This window comes from Dendropsophus ebraccatus, chromosome 5 (genome assembly GCF_027789765.1).
Source record: "Dendropsophus ebraccatus isolate aDenEbr1 chromosome 5, aDenEbr1.pat, whole genome shotgun sequence".
NCBI classification, from domain to species: Eukaryota; Metazoa; Chordata; class Amphibia; order Anura; family Hylidae; genus Dendropsophus; species Dendropsophus ebraccatus.
The window spans coordinates 115,255,436-115,274,252 of NC_091458.1; the positions used below are offsets into that span (position 1 = coordinate 115,255,436).

At 39.7% G+C, this 18,817-nt stretch overlaps 1 protein-coding gene across 1 annotated transcript in view; it reads left to right on the forward strand.

Moving 5' to 3' along the window:
• Positions 1 to 18,105, forward strand: part of IMPG2 (interphotoreceptor matrix proteoglycan 2) — a 58,111-nt gene extending 40,006 nt beyond the window's left edge. Inside the window, exons 4-18 of the mRNA XM_069972448.1 lie at positions 708 to 757; positions 1,779 to 1,870; positions 2,305 to 2,463; positions 2,718 to 2,776; positions 2,862 to 2,882; positions 4,235 to 4,488; positions 6,245 to 6,330; positions 7,320 to 9,152; positions 10,988 to 11,207; positions 13,866 to 14,076; positions 14,171 to 14,359; positions 15,285 to 15,489; positions 15,973 to 16,052; positions 16,672 to 16,752; positions 17,442 to 18,105. Of these exons, the coding sequence (XP_069828549.1) occupies positions 708 to 757; positions 1,779 to 1,870; positions 2,305 to 2,463; positions 2,718 to 2,776; positions 2,862 to 2,882; positions 4,235 to 4,488; positions 6,245 to 6,330; positions 7,320 to 9,152; positions 10,988 to 11,207; positions 13,866 to 14,076; positions 14,171 to 14,359; positions 15,285 to 15,489; positions 15,973 to 16,052; positions 16,672 to 16,711 (3,499 nt within the window). The 3' untranslated portion in view covers positions 16,712 to 16,752; positions 17,442 to 18,105. The remainder of the gene's footprint in view (positions 1 to 707; positions 758 to 1,778; positions 1,871 to 2,304; positions 2,464 to 2,717; positions 2,777 to 2,861; positions 2,883 to 4,234; positions 4,489 to 6,244; positions 6,331 to 7,319; positions 9,153 to 10,987; positions 11,208 to 13,865; positions 14,077 to 14,170; positions 14,360 to 15,284; positions 15,490 to 15,972; positions 16,053 to 16,671; positions 16,753 to 17,441) is intronic.
• The last annotated feature ends 712 nt before the right edge of the window (positions 18,106 to 18,817 follow it).

The following is an 18,817-nucleotide window of genomic DNA, read 5'->3' on the forward strand; positions in this document are numbered from 1 at the left end:
GACAAAAGATAGAGCCGCACAGAGTCCCAAAATTCCTGCACTCGCGTGCAGGCCCAGGCACAATGAAACAAGTCTGCTTTAGGAAGTGAACATTTCGGGCAACTGTTTATGTGAGCAGTGTGGGAGTTGGAAAAAGGAATATTAAAGGCATATATAGCCTTGTGTATAAAGCGGAGATGTATTTCACGTAGAACCACATTGGGAGTGGCAGAATGCACTAGTTGAGATCCTCTCAATATTTGTTGGGTCAGATCCTCTGAAAAAATTACGGAGGACCATTTTTAAAAACAAATTTGTCTAGATAAATTCTTTTGAGAGCGTGATCTAAGTTCTCCATATGTATGTGATAAAGAATTATGAACCGTGGTGTTGGGAATAGATTATCAAATTCTATATCACTTTCTGCTTCTGCTATGTCCCGCACTCTGTAAGTAAGAAATTCAATTATAGAATCGTATTGAGGTAAATTAAATGAAGACAATTTAAATCGTGTTCTGACGATATCCCATGATAAGAAAGTGCTGGAATTAGTATCTAGCAAATCCCCAACAGAAGAAACATGTGCACTCTGCCACTCCGAGTAGTCCATTTTAAGAATCAAATATTAATGGGTTCTTCTAAGAACAGGCTGTCACCGGAAACTTAATATCATATGTTGTGTAACTTGATCTGTTCATATTTCAACATGTTTTTTCCCCACTATACAGTTCAGATGTAACATCAGCTCCTCAACCTGTGGACACTACAACTGTTCGAGGTATTTATTAATCTCAATATTTTCATAGTTCAGTTTTAAATGTCAGTACAGCCTTATTCACTTGAACCCATATAATAAAACACAGTGTTAGGCTATTTTCACACAATGTAAAACTACGGCCGTAGTTTTGCGGTGTGTATCATAGCCTAATTTGTAATGGGATCCCGGCCGGAGCGTACACACATCGTACACGCTGCGGCTGGGATCCTATGCGGCGCCGGAAAAAACTGACAGGTCAGTTTTCTGCGGCCGGAACTCAGTGAATTCCGGCCGCAGAAAGACCTGTCAGTTCACAAAGTGAAGCGAGTGGCCCCGGCCACTCGCTTCACTGTGGGCTATGGGAAAGTTCTGATGCGGGCGCACGCTGATGCGCCCACATCAGAGCTCCGCGGCCAGAAAGATCACCCAGCCGGTACTTAAGTACCAGCCGCGATAATCCGGCCAGAGACCGGCCATTCTGTGACCCGGCCGGGGTCACGGAACGGCCGGTCTCATACCAAGTGTGAACATAGCCTTCACACGTAAGTTAAGTATGGCCGTTGTTGCCGACTTGCAACACGGCCGTGATTAATACTTAACTTACATTGTGCTGCAGCTAGAGGGAATCCTGGCCAGAGTGTGTACACATAGTAGACACTCCGGCCGGGATTGCTAGTGGCCCCGCAAAAAACTAACCTTTCAGTTCACACAATGGAGCGTGCAGCAGGAGCAATACTGGCCGGGATGATCTTCAGTAACACCGGCCGTTCTGTGATACGGCCGGGTGATAGAACAGCCAGTGTGGGAACATGGCCTAAGCCTGCAAGGGTATTTTGCCTTACATTAAATGTCAAAAGTTTTAATCAGGATCAAGATTGCCCCTAATTTACTGATGTCTAATAGGACCGTAAGTCTAAAGTGGAAGTCCCCTGCAATGAGATAAAGACTACAGTGTGCAGTGGGAGTTTATAGAACATGTGAAAACTTATTTAAAGTGACAGGGACACTTTGTCTAACAATACACTTGTGTATTGTGTTTTAGATGCAGCAGCCAATGTACCTCCACCACATGAAATATCTGTTGAGAACTTTTTGTCTACCACCCTTCTGACTGAAAAGCAAACTGAAGAAGATGTAAGTGATTGCACATATTAGAATACAGTTCAATTCATGAATTAAAGAAATGTAACAAAAATAAAGTAAGAATATATATATATATATATATATATATATATATGTATATATATATATATATATATATATATATATATATATATATATATATATATATATATATTTATTAGAGATGAGCGAACCATCCGAACCCGAACTTTCGGCATTTGATTAGCGGTGGCTGCTGAAGTTGAACCCGAACCCGGTTCGCTCATCTCTAATATATATATATATATATATATATATATATATATATATATATATATATATATGTGTGTGTGTGTTGCTAAGGTTCAACTGGCATAGCAATATATAACTGATATAGAAGTTTATATGAGTTAACTAAAGCTTCTAATTTATGGTGATGATTAAACTATTCGTATAATTTTCCCCAGATGGACAATGAAATACTAAAGGTAACAGAGAATCCAAGAAAACCTCTGGACAAAATGGTTGAATTCAGTATCCTTATTATGAATGAACCATACAACAAGGAGCTTAGTGACAAGTCTAGTGATTCCTATGAAATGTTAAGTGGAAAGTTCATTGCCGAGGTAAGATCTTATTATGTAAAAATAGTCTATAAGCTTCTCAATGCCCACAACTGCTTTACATTTAACCTTACAGCCAATCATTAGTCTTTATTCTTCCTTGTAGCTCGTAGGCCTTTGATAATGAGCTTCCCCTCTAATTCTACCATTCAGTATATGTCTTGTGCTGATGGTGCAGGAACAATGTATGCATATTACAGTCGTATTTCATACTTGCAATAGTTAATAAAATAATAGTTTGTCTCGTCTTATTTCAGCTGGAACCTATATTTCAAGCTTTACCTGGATATAAAAGAATCATAGTGCAAAAAATCAGGTATTACTCATTATTTTGCTTGTATTAAAACAATGCAAACGGTATACTCATAAAATTCTAATGCACAATTTTCTCTTTTTTTCAGTCCGTTCATACTGGATGACAGGTACATAAAACATTGAGCATTACATTATTGACCTTTTGTGTTCATTTTTATATTTTCTTTCTATTTTCTCATTCTACCGTTTAACAATAATATATATATTTTTTTTTGGGGGGGGGAGGGACAGAAAATGTCTGAATTGAAGGTTGAGTTGTAATTGGTTACTATTTGTATTTTTTGTACTCTGTGTGTATAATTCTGTATAATACAATGAATACATTCTTCTTTTTGATGGTCTCTAAAGGGAGTTTGCTAACTTTTGCTACATCACTGACAGAATCTTTTTGAAGTGACTTCCTGTAAATTGAAGGTGCATTTACCAACAACCCAATAGTAAAACTGGACAATTGTTTTGGGCTAGTTGCATAAATGGTTGGAATCCTATGCTATATTGTAATTTCCTTTGCCCACAGATAATCTAGTAATTCTGATGGTCTGGATACTTTTAGACATGATTTTGTTGGAAAGGGGCACGACTTAAAGCGACTCTGTGACAGCACCTTGCCGCCCCAGAACCGCCGGCACCAAGTTGTAGAACTCCTCACGTTGTACCCAGCTCAGGGTTCAGCCTGACTCCCGGTGTCGGTATTTAGAAGAAAAATGCTTTTTAGCAATGTGGCACAGCAGGTCGGACAGTCAAACTGGCATTGCCTAGAGTATCAGTGCCCTAGGCCCGCAGCACCTCTCTCACTTCACTTTCTGAATGCCCCTGGGCTGGATGGAGGCAGGGAGAGAGGCGCCACAGGCCTAGGGCACTAAGGCTCTAGGCCATGCCAGTATGATTGTCTGCTGCGCCGCATTGATAAAAATCTGACCGGGAGACAGGCCGACCCCAGGTGCAACAAGGTGTCAGTACAGAGTCGCTTTAAATGTGACAATATGTGCTAATATTGCGCCAAAACTTTATCAAAAACTAATACATAGTGTAAAGTTAGGCAGTATGTTTAAAAATGTATCTAACAGCTTGAGGCACTTTGATAAATCCTTCCCATTCTTAGACAGTTTTTACACTGTTTTTACAGTTCAGTTTAAACTGTCTAGATACAGATCTTGTGACATTATACCCAAGAAGACTGGGGGCTGTCATCAATGCCAAAGGTGCTTCAACTAAGTACTGAATGAGAGGGTGTGAATATTTATTTCAATGCACTCCCCGCCCCCCCCCTTCATTTAAATAAATTAACAAAAATTTCACTTTGTCTTTATGGTGTACTGAGTGCAGAATGATGGGATAACTTGATCTTTGATGTAAAAAAGAGAAAGAACGTGAAGACTTTCTAACACAATATGTCACATAAGATTTTGTGATTTAGGTTTTGCTTGTATAGTAATATTTGAATCTTTTTCCATTGCAGAGTTGTTTTACAAGTACACTATGCAGTTATTTTTGAAGGGGATGCAGATGCCATTAACAACGCAACCTTGGACCTCATGAACCTCCATTCCAATAAGATTGAAGATACCTCATTGAATGAAATTGAAGATAATCCCACAGCTGTCTATACAGTCAGCAGCTTCAGAAATTACATAATAGATGCTATAAATAAACAGATATTAGTAGGAGAAGGTACACTGGATATAGATGCAGACTCTCTGCAGCTTGTTAATGGTAAGCATTACAATCTTTAGTTAAAAACGTAACTATAAAATATTTTGACCGTTTAGTTTTAGTTAGCTTAGGTCATGATAAGAATTTTTGTAATATAGATTAATACATAGCTTTAGCTTTGTCTGTCCAGGCATGATAGTAGTTTTGCAACAGCTGGAGAGCAAAGGTTCCCTACCCCTGATGCAGGGAGTTGTATCAGCCCTAATATCAGGCACTTGTCTCTACATCTAAAGTGAAATTTGAAAATTACCTCTTTTAGTTATCCAGAGTAAAGTATAGCTACAAAGAGTATTTCCCCTCTCTATCTCTGTTTTAAAATTATTTATTTTTTCTAGCATAAAAATGTTATACCAATTCCCTGACTCTTTTAAAGGACTTAAAATAAATGTAAAAAATAATTTCTTGCCACTGTAACAGATAACTATACAGATTACAGTTGATCCATTTACTTTCAGGGGACGCTCAAGATGCAGAAAGGTTGTATTAGGCTTGGTTCACACTTCTGTCGAGGCTCCATTTGCAGTTTTCTGTCAGAAATTCACTTTTGCTGGACCTGAGAAGACAAAAATACTGTAAGCAGTAGTTTTTGTCCACTCAAATCCTGCAAAATAAAGACACCAGATGGAAACAAGCAGACCCCATTAAAGTCATCGGAACCTCATGGTTATCTGTCTGCATCAATTAGTGTCCATTCTTGAATAGACCGTCCAGCACCATTTTGTGGTGTAGAACAAACTCTCCAACAGAGGCTCCGAACTGAGTCCCGGTGTAAATGTGAACCTAGCCTTAATAAAATATCTTTAGGCTACAAACCCACTTGGCGGGTCTGCAGCGAGGCCCCTCGCTGCGTATTTGCAGCGAGACTCGCTGCAGATCCCGGCCCTATACTTTTAATGGCAGACAAACACGCAGCAGGGATGTACATCCCTGCTGCGAGTTTGTCTGCAGCCCACCCGATTAACCCCGCCGGAGCCGCTCGATCGCCCCCCGGCAGCACCGATCGCTGATTGGGGGGCGTGCGATCGGTGCTGCCGGGGCTGCAGGGGGGCGATCGGTGCTGCCGGGGGGCGATCGAGTGGCCGGGGCTGCGGGGGCGCGATTGGGGGGGGCGTGCAAGCAATCGGTGCTGCGGGGGGGCGTGCGATCGGTGATGCGGGGGGGGGGGGGGCGATCGGGCGTCCGGGGCTGCGGGCGGCTGGCTGGAGCATATATTTCACCTGGTCCCCGCTCCGGCTTGCTGAAGACATCGGGAACCGCCGGAGCCGGGATCAGGTGAAGTATCAGCTTCGGCGGCCGAGGGGTTAATGGGGTGGGCTGCAGACAAACTCGCAGCAGGGATGTACATCCCTGCTGCGTGTTTGTCTGCCATTAAAAGTATAGGGCCGGGATCTGCAGCGAGTCTCGCTGCAAATACGCAGCGAGGGGACTCGCTGCAGACCCGCCAAGTGGGTTTGTAGCCTTAAGGTATGAATACTGGAGTATATTGTTTAGTGCTAAAATGGATTTAAAGTTTATTTATTATATATAAATGACAGTATCTTGTTCCTAGTTTCAGTAGAATGTATCTAAATATACTACACAGTTCACAATTCCACATCTTAGTTTTAAAAAGAGTTTGATTGAAATCACAGACTAAGCCCAATGATGCAAATTTACTTAGTAGTATTGTGTATAATAGTAAATGCTTCTAAAAATGTACATTTACAACATACATCTCTATTTTCCATTACACCAATCACTTCTCCTTATTTTGCAGTGAAGACTGTTCCGTCCCATCTTTACAATGAATGGACTTCTGTAACTGACAAACCAGCGTTTCCTGTTCCTTCCACAGCTGATGTGGTGAGCACCAAATTAAACCTATTTTAAATTTCAATGTCTAAAATTTATGTAGAATTAAAATATTTTATATTATACCAAAAAGTAATACTATCATTTATGTTTCACAGAGACATATAAAAGGTTTTTATCGGTCGGTAGCTGCCATACACTACTCTTTTTGCTCTGTGTCTATCAGACCTGGACATAATACTGCAGAAGGTGCCCCCCCCATGTCAGACTTTTTCTTTATGAGTCCAGCCAGGTCATGTGAGCTGGGAGAGAATGCACTAACCAAAGGCTTTTCCCGGCTCGTTCTCCTAATCTGTTGGGTCTGAACACTCAGGTCCTGACAAGGACCGATCTGAATGATGACAAGCTTGATACAGTGCTATAGACTATGTCAGCAGTATACAAATATAGGAATTATGATTTTTTGAGCGTTGTTTACGTTATCATCAACAAGGTAGATATAGTGATGAAGCGGCACGCACCGATCCAGAAAACGGTCAATTATTGTATAAAACAATCACCAATACATTTGTGGGATACATAGGAGCTTGCAGGGGCAAAAGTGAATGCTGCACACCCCGGCTGGCTCTTGTGTATCCCACAAATGTATTGGTGATTGTTTTATACAATAAATGACTGTTTTTTTTTACCGTGGCGCTTCATTACTATTTCTGCTTTTTTGTTGTTTGGACTTGTTGTTAACTGAGGCTGAATACCACGAAGGTCAACGATTCAAGTCCTACTGGGCTGGCTGCACATTGAGTCAAGCAAGTGTATGTAATTTATTTGCTGTGGATGAGAAACAGAGGTGTGCTGGGATTTTCTTTCATAGACTATTTGCATCATGTTGTTTACTTTAACATAAAGATGCAGCTTTTAAAACTGGAGAGCGACTAGTGGCATCTATCAATCTATATACAGTATCTATCTCTCTATCTATATATCGATCGATCTATTTATCTTTCTAAATATTTAATTTCTTTGCCACATTTATATTTTAGGATAATGCATTGCAAGCTGAATGGCTTCCAACTGGTTATTCGACTGTTAGGAATCCTTATTTATATGAAGAAACAAGCGAAGAACTTACGTCAAGAAGTCAGCTTGCCCTCGAAGCAGAAAGCCCTGTTACAGTAGACATTGGTATAAAAATTGATGCCACATTAGCCTCCCAGTACAGCTTTACTACTCCTGCAACTGACTTAACCTTCCAGCCAAACCCAACCTTGAGGTCACTTGAATCTGGCTCAGTCACATTTACCAACTCAATAGAAATTCCAGAAGAATCAGGCGATAGTGACCTTACATTGTTCAAAGAATCAACTCTAAGCATGTCTCCAGAGCAGGATTCTAAAGAGACAACTGTTCCTATTGAAATTCAGGTGATGACCACCAATCTGCCTCCAACTTCTTTTACTTCAGCTGCAGTGCACAATTCAGACATTGTGACTTCCGCAATAGCTGCTGAAGAACCTGCACTGAGTGAATTCTCTTTGGAGACAGAACAAACAAATACAGTTTGGGATATAGGAACCAAACATGTTACTGCTGAAAACTTTCAAGAAACTGCTGAAATACTTGCAGAAGACAACTTACTGCCAACAGCAGAAAGCATTAGACCTTTGGATGAGGGTTCTGGCTCAGGATTTGGACATAAGGCTGAAGAAGAAGCTGTTACGTGGTCTTGGATAAAAACGACAGCGCATCCACTTTCCTCTGTTAAAGGGCAACCGATAGATATAGATTTAATGGACACAACAAAAAATTATGAAGACCTAATTGAAGAACATTTTGCGGATACGTCTCTTGATGAGAGTATAAGATCGGATAGTACTCAGGTCAGCCCAGTTTCTGACTGGCACACCGAATCTTTACATCCTCAAAGCTCTGTTTCCACAGTCAGTCTGGTACAGTCTGTAATGCAAGAGTCCTCAACCAAGCCCCCACCTGTGTTGTGGACCTCTAAATACTGGAATGAATTGTCAATGCAAACGCTAGAGGCATCTGAAATAAATGGAGACCTTTTCACTAGTGAACCAAATGTCTTACATGGAAGTACAAGGGATTATTCCCCATTGGGAAACGATGCATTCTGGTCTACACAAACACCAGAACCTCTGGCGCCAACCACACAAGTTTTGGAAAATGATATTGATGGAACAGATATTACAATATCTAATGACATAGAAGCTCATATTGCAATCCATAGTTACACCACTCACACGATACCAACAACTAGTGAACATGATAACACAGTTACAACCAGCTCTGACACAAATCTCATATGGTTGTCATCCACTAAAGATGTTAGTGAAGAAAGTGTATACTTTACATCGCTTCCATCATCTAAATCACAAGAGGAAATGTTAAATATCATACCAAACATAGATACCACCACCACCACTCATTCAGACAGTGACATTAACTCTATAGGAGGAAATATGCCCAATATAATCCCTATGATACAGAAAGGGGTGGCCGTTACCGATCCTGTACAGTATGAAACTCCTCCCAGTGGCCCAACAAGTTCTGTCACCCATGATGTAGATGTAACAGTTGATGTTCAGAACAGTTCTTTAGAATTTGATCACTTGAGCACAGTATATGTACACCCAGACATGAGTCCAGAAGAAAGAAGCATGATAGCAAAGAATATAGATTCTACAGATTTTACAGGCATTGTGTTTTCTACTCACGAGAGCAATATCAATGCTTCAGCACGAGCCCTTGTGGTGTTCTTCAGTCTGCGTGTCACCAATATGATATTCTCAGAGGATTTATTCAATAAACATTCCCCTGAATATAAGGCTTTGGAACAAAGATTTCTCGAATTGGTAAGTATTAACATCAAGGTTTAGTTAATGCTTATAGTTGATTATAGTGCATAGGTAAAGTCTTTACAATCCTATAGAAGATTGCGCACTAGATGCCTTATTGTTGTAGAGCCATTATTGTCTACATTATTCAAGCTCTATAGCAGCTTAGTTTTTTATGTTCCCTCCCAGAAGTTTTACAGTCTGTTTCCATTGTGTTAGTAAAGTTGTACTAGTTAAATTTATTTTTGCATCAAAGTAAACACAGTTACTTGGGCCCAAGGATCCACCCTTCATATATTTAGGACATCCACTCTTATCGCTTTATCTTGTTACTGTGTTGCTATCTTTGCAAACACATGTGTTATCACCAGTGAAGTCTAGTAGGTTATTTAGGAATTAAAGGAGAAGTCTAGCCAAAAAGAAAAAAAATCTGCTGTAGGAATGGGGGGTGCGGGAACATAATAAAGAAGCTCTACTTACCCATACCTGTGCCCCCACAGCGTTGTGTTTCAGGCTTACTGATCGCCGATGGGCTCCAGTTTCTCTTGGGTTCTGGTGTTGTCAAGACCCAGGGGGAAGGGGCTCTTCAGCCAGTCAGTGACTGCAGTGGTGTCCTTCCCCAGTGTCTTACTGGCTGAGCCGCATTGTAACTTCGCAGGAGCGGGAGATCCAGGAGCCCGGTGGCAATCAGTGAGCCTGTGACATGGCACTGTGAGGGAACAAGGACGGGTAAGTAGAGCTTCTTTATTATGTTCCCACACCCCCCTGCCTGCAGTAGATTTTTTCATTTTGGCCAAACTTCTGCTTCAATTTTGGGCCTATTTTTGCATCAAAGATGACAGGAGGACTACCTTGTATTCTGGTTGGCCAGTCTAACCTAAAAATCAAACTCTGAAGGTCAACCCTTGAGTAAAGTTAATTTTAATGTTAAAAGGTTTGTTATTCTATTGCAATAATTACCAGTGTGATGTGTCTATAGCAATAGATACAGCACAAAATAAAGTGAATATATATAAAAAAAATTGAGAATAAAGATGTTAGAAAATATTGTAGGAAAACTAAAGCTAAAGTTGCCACACATGAGGCTAATTCCCTAATTTAAGCAAATATGGGCCTAAATAACAGACAGGGTTATAAAGATGGGAAAAGAGACTTGTCCACCAGTTTACCAGAGGATGTTCTGGTGGGATCAGGCTCCTCCTATCTAAATTTGACTTTGTTTCTTATGGTTCCTGTTTGACCATACATATCATAATAAATGGATAATCTAGGAACCGAAAACTTAGCGACTGTCTTCCAATAACTGTGTGACACCTGTCCCCAGTTTGTATGTGGCATTACTTCCATAAAAGTAACAACACAGTATGGCTATTTTCATACTAGGTCTTTTTTTGGCTGTTTGACGGGCATCTTGTAGGACATTTAGGTCATAATATTGAGTCCAAATAACGGCTGTTATTTAATAACTATATCTGTAATTGTACAAATAAAGCCTATTATAACCAAATTATGTCCGTTATTTGGACGCAATTAAAACCATCCTTAAAGATGGCCATCACATGGCCACAAAAAAGACATCATGTGAACATAGCCTAAAAGTGTTACCAAAAACCTAATTTAAATTTGTCTGCCAATATAGGTGCACTTTTTTAAGCATCTGTGTAAGTAAACATAGGTATGGCTATTGCCCTAACGTCTGATGGAATGATCCAGGCTAATTTTATGCTTTAGGTAATATCTATAAAGTACGTGCTTTTTATATTCCCTCTTCTAGTACTACAAATGAATACATTTCTACAAACTCTAGCAGCACACTTTGCACAGATTACTTTTGTCATCCTATTTTGTTTCAGTTGGTTCCCTATCTGCAGTCCAATCTGACTGGATTCCAAAACCTTGAAATATTGAATTTTCGGAATGGCAGCATCATTGTAAATAGCAGAATGAAGTTTGCAAAGCCTGTTCCACGGAATGTAACAAATGCTGTGTACATCATTCTTGAAGACTTCTGTAATACTGCTTACCAAACTATGAACTTGGCAATTGATAAGTATTCTTTGGATGTTGAATCAGGTACTGGAATAAAAGCTGTTATTTTATAAGGTTTATTCAAAGTGTACCTGTCATGTGAAAAAACAAAAACCCTGTAGGCTTGTGGGTCCTTACATCCAAGCATAAGATCAGTATTTTTTTTTTTTTGTTTCCTTTGTAGACCATCTGGACCCTTCCAGAGCCCCATTTTCACAGCACAGCTATCTCATCATTTAACTAATTAAGAAATAGATGAAATAGAGTGCAAGATACTTAAAGGGATACTCCAGAGGGATTTTTTTTTTTAATCAACTGGTGTCAGAACATTATACAGATTTGTAAATGACATAATTAAAACCCCCAGTTACAGACAGGAACTGTCCCGATCATAGAAAACCTCTCCTGCTCTGGACTGTTCCTGACACAGACCGATTTGGCGACAGAGAACACTGTGTCAGACTTCCTGCAGGGTATACAGCAGCAAGTAATTAACAAATCTTTATAACTTTATAACAGCAGTTGGTTCTCTAGAGTTCTCTGGAGTAGTCCTTTAGACCCTGTTTACACAGAGCAAGAGCGGCAGAATTGTCCACCGCGGAATGCCACCAGCCTCCGTGTCAAAATGACACGCTATGGGCGGCGCGCACGCCGCATCGCTCAACGTCTCTCCGTGCTGAAGAATGAACATGTTCATTCTTCAGCGCCAAGAAATGCAGCGTGCGCACCTCCCATAGAGTGTCATTATGCCACGGAGACTGGCGGCATTGTACGCCACTAAATTACGCTGCTCTTGCTCTGTGTGAACGGGGTCTAAATGTAAACCATGGTTATTAATATTGCATTCCTAATAAAAGTGTGGGGAATCAGCTACGAAGCATGAATTAATGATCTATATCAGTAAAATCATAGCAATTCTACTTTACATGCCAATGGTTGTTCCCTTTTTATAGTATAACCGATTTGCAAAGACAATCAAAATATAACACCTGAATTGTGCTGCGCTGCCTTTGCTTTTTCTTGTAGAGTAAAAGGGATGTCTGGACAAAAAAATACAAAAAAAGATGCTGGGCAGCGGGGGTGGGGGGGGGGTTCTGTAAACACATTAGACATGTGGTTCTCACCCATTCCCTATTCTTTATGTTTCTGTGACATCATGACCCCACAGGAACTGTGTACTTAGCCAATTGGTGTCTGCAGCGGTGTCACTGATTTGCTGGGTGGGCAGTCATGTGGTTGGAACAAGGGGATAGAGAAGACCAATCGGGTAGGAGCAGTGGAGGGGGTGGGGTGGAGATTGGGTACAACGGGTGAGTAGAACTTGCTCATTGTGTTTACAGATTGCAGAAATATAAAGGGGGCAAGTGTCCAATGCGAGCTAAAAAACATTTACTTTATCAGTGACTGGGTAAAAGAGAACTAAGGTTAAAAAAAATCTAAATCACAAACTCACTTCTGCTACAGGTTAATATATCTTGTACAGCAGAATAATTCCAAGAATAGACTGCCTTATAGAAACAGAAATCCCATCACCATCTTCTAGGTCTAGGCATTCAATTTTTATTGAATTTTTTTTTAGTTTTCCGAAAAATAAGAGAACAAACAAATCAAGAAAATAGCAAATAATGTCAAATACATTACAGTATAAGAGGTAAACTTTAACAAACAAAAAAAAGGGGGGGGGAGGATACCTAGGGGTAAAAACCCTAAATAAAAGAGGGAAGTCTCAAAGTGCAGCCATGTCAAGCAGAATTGCTACATACTGTACATAAATCATTCGTAAGGCAGGATAAGTGGTATACAAGAGCCCAACTAGTGGGCATCTAATAGTACATCTGCCAAATCCCAATGACCCTTCATAAGAATACAGGAGGGAAAAAAAGCACTCCGCCCAGAGAAAGAACAAAAATTATATTATTAATAGAGATGAGCGAACCGGGTTCGGGTTCGAGTCGATCCTGAACCTGTTTGGTATTTGATTAGCGGTGGCTGCTGAACTTGGATAAAGCTCTAAGGTTGTCTGGAAAACATGGATACAGCCAATGACTATATCCATGTTTTCCACATAGCCTTAGGGCTTTATCCAAGTTCAGCAGCCACCGCTAATCAAATGCCGAAAGTTCGGGTTTGGATGGACTCGAGCATGCTCGAGGTTCGCTCATCTCTAATTATTAACATAATACAAAAAAACATGAAAATGGTGGTTGCTGTCCCGGCCATATGCCTGAGAAAGGAGCAAGTATCATAGCAAAACCAAATCGTCCCATTATATCACACTGCCTCTAGGTCAGCACCAAACAATGATAATGGTCACCTAAAGCAGAAAAGCGGGGTCCTATCGATCAGCAGTACAAAGGAGCTTGTATTCATCTGAGGATGTGAATTCCACCCACCGGAACCAGGTTTTAGTGTGTTTTACCAATTGCTGTCTAGAGTCGGCCACTAATTCCTCCATCCTATAGATGTTGACAACCTCAGAAAGCCAACTACTTATAGTAGGTGGTAGCGTACTTTTCCATAGCCAAGGTATCACAGAGCGTAAAGCCATCAAAAGAAAACTGAGCAGTGATTTAGCCAACCGTCTCTCTCCAAAATGTTCTTTTCATGTTTATGTCTATTATTCTATATTGAGATGTCTTCTTTCAGGCTTTGCAGAGCTCATAATGACATATATCTGATGCAGATCTCGTTCCCTCTATTCAGGGGATGTAGCTGACCCTTGTAAATTTCAAGCTTGCAATGAGTATTCTGAGTGTCTTATAAACAAGTGGAGTGGTGAAGGAGAATGTGTCTGTAACCCCGGATATGTCAGCATTGACGGTTTACCATGTCAAAGCATCTGTGATCTGGAAATAGATTTCTGTATGAATGATGGGAAATGTGACATTATTCCTGGACAAGGAGCTATTTGCAGGTAATTAACAGTTTCTTTTTATGTATTTGTCTTTGTTGAGGTTATATAAATGCTAAGTGTATATATATCTGTAAAAAAAAATTTCTTCCTTCAGGTGTCGTGTAGGTGAAAACTGGTGGTATCGTGGAGAACACTGTGAGGAATATGTATCCGAACCCTTAGTTGTTGGTATTGCTATTGCATCTGTGGCTGGATTTCTTCTTGTAGCATCAGCTATAATATTTTTCCTAGCAAGAACACTTAGAGAGCAGAATACAAAGGGCGATTCAGAAGAATCTGGAGGGTAAGACTACTTTATTTAAAAATCTGTGCCATATATTTGTAAGCAATAGTAGAGTTAAATCTCATGTTCCGTTTGGCAAAGAATGTCTAGAATCTTCTACGTACCATAGAGGTTTTTTTCTTTTTATTGATTAGAGCCAGACACTGAAATATTTAGAAATGTGCTTTATAGCAAGCCTCACTGACAATAAAGGAACAATAAACTGGAGAGGCCCCTATTTACTTCTATGGGAGAATGATCTAGGCATGCTCTGTAACTTGTGCAAAGGTTATTGTGCAGGAAAGGGGTACTTTGTTCATCGCCTATTGTGAATGGCATGCCCCTGTCTTAACTGCAAACTCTTTACTGCATAGTGAGGAGACTGCTGAGTCTGTCTGTACAGAACAGGAAATGTCAACATATTGTTAGGCTTAGTGGCCAGAATAAAATACCTTAATACCTGAAATAAAAAACATAAAAATCAGGAGCAGTACTGTTCTATACCCCAACTAGAGAATAATGTTTTGTGACTAGCAGACTTATACTTGGTAAATGGTGACCATTCACCACAACAATTCCACACCTAAATAGATTTAGGCCAGGTTCACTGTAATCCTGCCAAGCATCTAAGGATATTTCACTGGTGATTATAGGCAAAAATAACAAAAAGAAAAAAATGGAGATTGGATGGTTTCTTGCAGGTGCTTTCAGTTTTCTCTAGCCAAAAAAACAAAAACTGGTTGTTTTAGAATTGAGATTGTGTTTTGCCATCTGTTAGCATTGGGAACAAAATGCTATATGCACATTGGGTATTCATAGAAAGATTGTGGCTCACATTTACTATTTAGACTAGACAGTTTTTAAATATACCCAATTTGATACATTTAATAAATCTGGAGAACTTCATTTTCTTGGCATTCATTGATCAATGTTGTCTACTCTGCAGGAGACCAAGCGACAGTCTATCTTCTATTGAGAATCCTGTTAAATATAACCCAATGTATGAAAGTGACATCACAGGCTACAGCCATTATTATAAGAGATATCCACAGCTCCCGTCAACCAGCACATCTACAAGTCCGGAGACGTCAGCGGACTTTAGTAGTGAAGAGATCCGGCACATTTATGAAAACAGTGAGCTCACTAAAGAGGTACATAGAGTATCATAGAGCAGATTTTCTAACCTGTACATATCTTGTATTCCATGTTGCATAATTTATTAGGTTAGTGGGAATTTCATAATGAACTCATTATATATGGGTCCCCTCAAATTTATTTCTATGATAGCAATTGGACCTACGCAGTTAGCTTCCAGCGCAACTCACCCAAAACAAGAGACAGCTGGGACTTGCCCTAAACCCTATGATTCAATAGCTATATCATATTATTGCCAATTGTCTATGCATCCAGTGAACCACTAATTTCTTTCCCGTGCTAAACTCGGCGCGGTCTTCCACTAAGCTGCCAGGTAATCTCCAGTATATAGTACATCCAAGGCACCGGACTTGTCATAAAATCCATCTTATATGATAGCTGTATGTATACCTTTTAACTGAGATGGACGAAAAGTCTACTATGTAGTGTATCTTGTTATTACTTTATATTGATTTCCTCTTTTGTAATGTATTTTGTAGGAAATTCAGGATCGAATACGAATAATAGAACTTTATGCAAAAGACCGACAATTTGCTGAATTTGTCAGGCAGCACCAAATGTAAGTTAGTTTGTAAAGGGTCTCCCAACCTATATGTCGTCTCTAAACTTATTTTTAGTAATGTAAGCAGCAGCATACCTACTTTTACATTTTGCTACAACTAAAGGCTGGGTTCACACTACGTATATTTCAGTCAGTATTGTGGTCCTCATATTGCAACCAAAACCAGGAGTGGATTAAAAACACAGAAAGGATCAGTTCACACAATGTTAAAATTGAGTGAATGGCCGCCATATAACAGTAAATAACTGCCATTATTTCAATATAACAGCCGTTGTTTTAAAATAACAATAATAATGGCGGCCATACACTCAATTTCAACATTGTGTGAACAGAGCCTTTCTGTGTTTTTAATCCACTCCTGGTTTTGGTTGCAATATGAGGACCACAATACTGACTGAAATATACGTAGTGTGAACCCAGCCAAAGGATGGATAATAATGTGAAATATTAAATCTTCTCTAGAGAGAACATTCCAGATGGTATTTCAGAAAATATGGCAATAGTATGTAAAAGTTTTTGTGTCAGAAAACAGAAGGGGAGATAGTTACCCACCACAAACTAGTCTACATTGGCAATATGAATATAGTCTTATTCTTATTATTTCTGTTATTGACAGGTCTGTGGAAAGTGTAAAAAAAGCAGGCCCAACAAGTTAATTCTTCATCTGCTTTTCTTACCTTGTTAAGGAGAAAAAAAGGTAAAAATTTTATATTTACTTTGGAATTTGTTTGTTGTTAAAGGGCTTGGCCACTTTATAGTAAAATTGCTCAGTGTACAGTATTAGTAAGTGCACACTGCCCTTACTGACAGAAACTCCCTGTGTACCTTATAGAGCTAAAATCAGACTCCCTTCCTTCAGTATGTGCTGCTCTGCTCTGTGGTCTTTCTGTCCATAAGATGGCCGACATGGAGGAGCATGTGACCATGCCCCGCCCCATGTCCTCCACTGAACCTGTATATGTCTATGGAGGACACTGGGGGGTGGGGAATGGTAACATGCTCCTCCATGTCAGCCATCTTATGGACAGAATCACCACAGAGCAGGACAGCACAGCCTGGGGGAGGGGAGTCTGATTTTAGCTTTACGGGGTACACATGGAGCTGCTGTCAGTAAATACAGTAGGTACATTTACTAATAATGTACACTGAACAATTTTACTATAAATTGTCCAACCCTTTTAAAGAAACACTCCAGGAAAAAATGTTAGCAAATGTTATGACCGGCACAGGGTCTGTGGAGGTGATACACAAGACGGTACGTACACAAAACAGATTGTAGTAAGTATGTAGCCGTCTATTCTAGGAAATCAGGAAAGAGGGAAGCCATTCAAGTAAAGATTATCTAACCATATTCTTTTTCTATGTATCTTTTATGCTCACTTTTAGGAATACAGGAAAGTATTTGAGAAGAAGCATCCCTTTTTTTGCCATTACAGCAGCAATGAGTTACCTCATGGAGAAGCGGTTTCTGCCACAATTGTAAATACATAGCAGTGGATTGGAGAATAATGAATGAATATTGTGACTTTTTTTCTAACAACATGTTCACGTCTACTTTTGTAATTGTGATTGTTCTTTAGTTTTTCAACCGCCATAGTCTGCTGTGTGAATATGTTGTTATATACTGTATATGTATGTAAGGGTTGCATGGCTGTATTGTTTTCTCAGCCCATAGATCGAGGTATAGGTGTTGTACTAGAGCAATGTCTGTCACTTACCTTTGTGTCAACTGCCTTCTAATATATCATCGGAGTCATCAGTCACTCCATGGGAAGCTCCATAGAATAATAATGTGTCCCATCCGAAGGAATGGTTAATTTAGCAAATATCATATTGAAATACAGACTACATCTTACTGTTTATTTGAGTTTTTAATCTCATAAAGCAGGGAGAGACATAGCACCAAGACATTGGCTGGGCAATACAGTGTCATATGTAAGTGCAAAAGACACTGGAGAGAATAAATAAAATATGTTGGGCACTCTGGTTGTTGGTTCTGCGTATATGTGGCTTCCTATAGATTAAAGTGGTGCACGCTGTTAGAAATGTGGTGCCTTTAGGCACATCATTGGTGTAGTTTTGGAGCATCTGCATCAAAAAATGGCAACTAGACAAGTTAGACTTGATATATAATGTGGCAAAAATATGTGCCAGAGAATGTCAGACACCATTTAAATCATGGCAGACATACTGTTTACTTATTCACTCCACTATGACATTGTGGAGACAAAGAAATGTCTATATGTACTAAGGTCACTAGATGGCCCCACCGTACGGAAAATCTGCAGTATGAGACGATTTATCCATTTTGGTTCAACACAAAATATTCCAAAATATTGAAAACCTAACCATCTGACAGCTATCTATCTATCTATCTATCTATCTATCTATCTATCTATCTATCTATCTATATATCTATCTCACATTGTACACTTGAAGACAATAAAGGGGAGATTTATCAAACATGGTGTAAAGTGAAACTGGCTCAGTTGCCCCTAGCAACCAATCAGATTCCACCTTTCATTTTCCAAAGAGTGTGGATCGAAAAGTGGAATCTGATTGGTTGCTAGGGGAAACTGAGCCAGTTTTACTTTACACCATGTTTGATAAATCTCCTCCATATTTGTAGAGCAAAAAGGAGCTTTTTTCCACCAAAATGTTTTCATGAGCAACATTTCAGCTCCTTTGTGCTATGGTTGTCTTTAAGTGTCTATGCGGTGAACTGGGTCATTCTTGCACCCACAGCTACTATTTAAAAATAT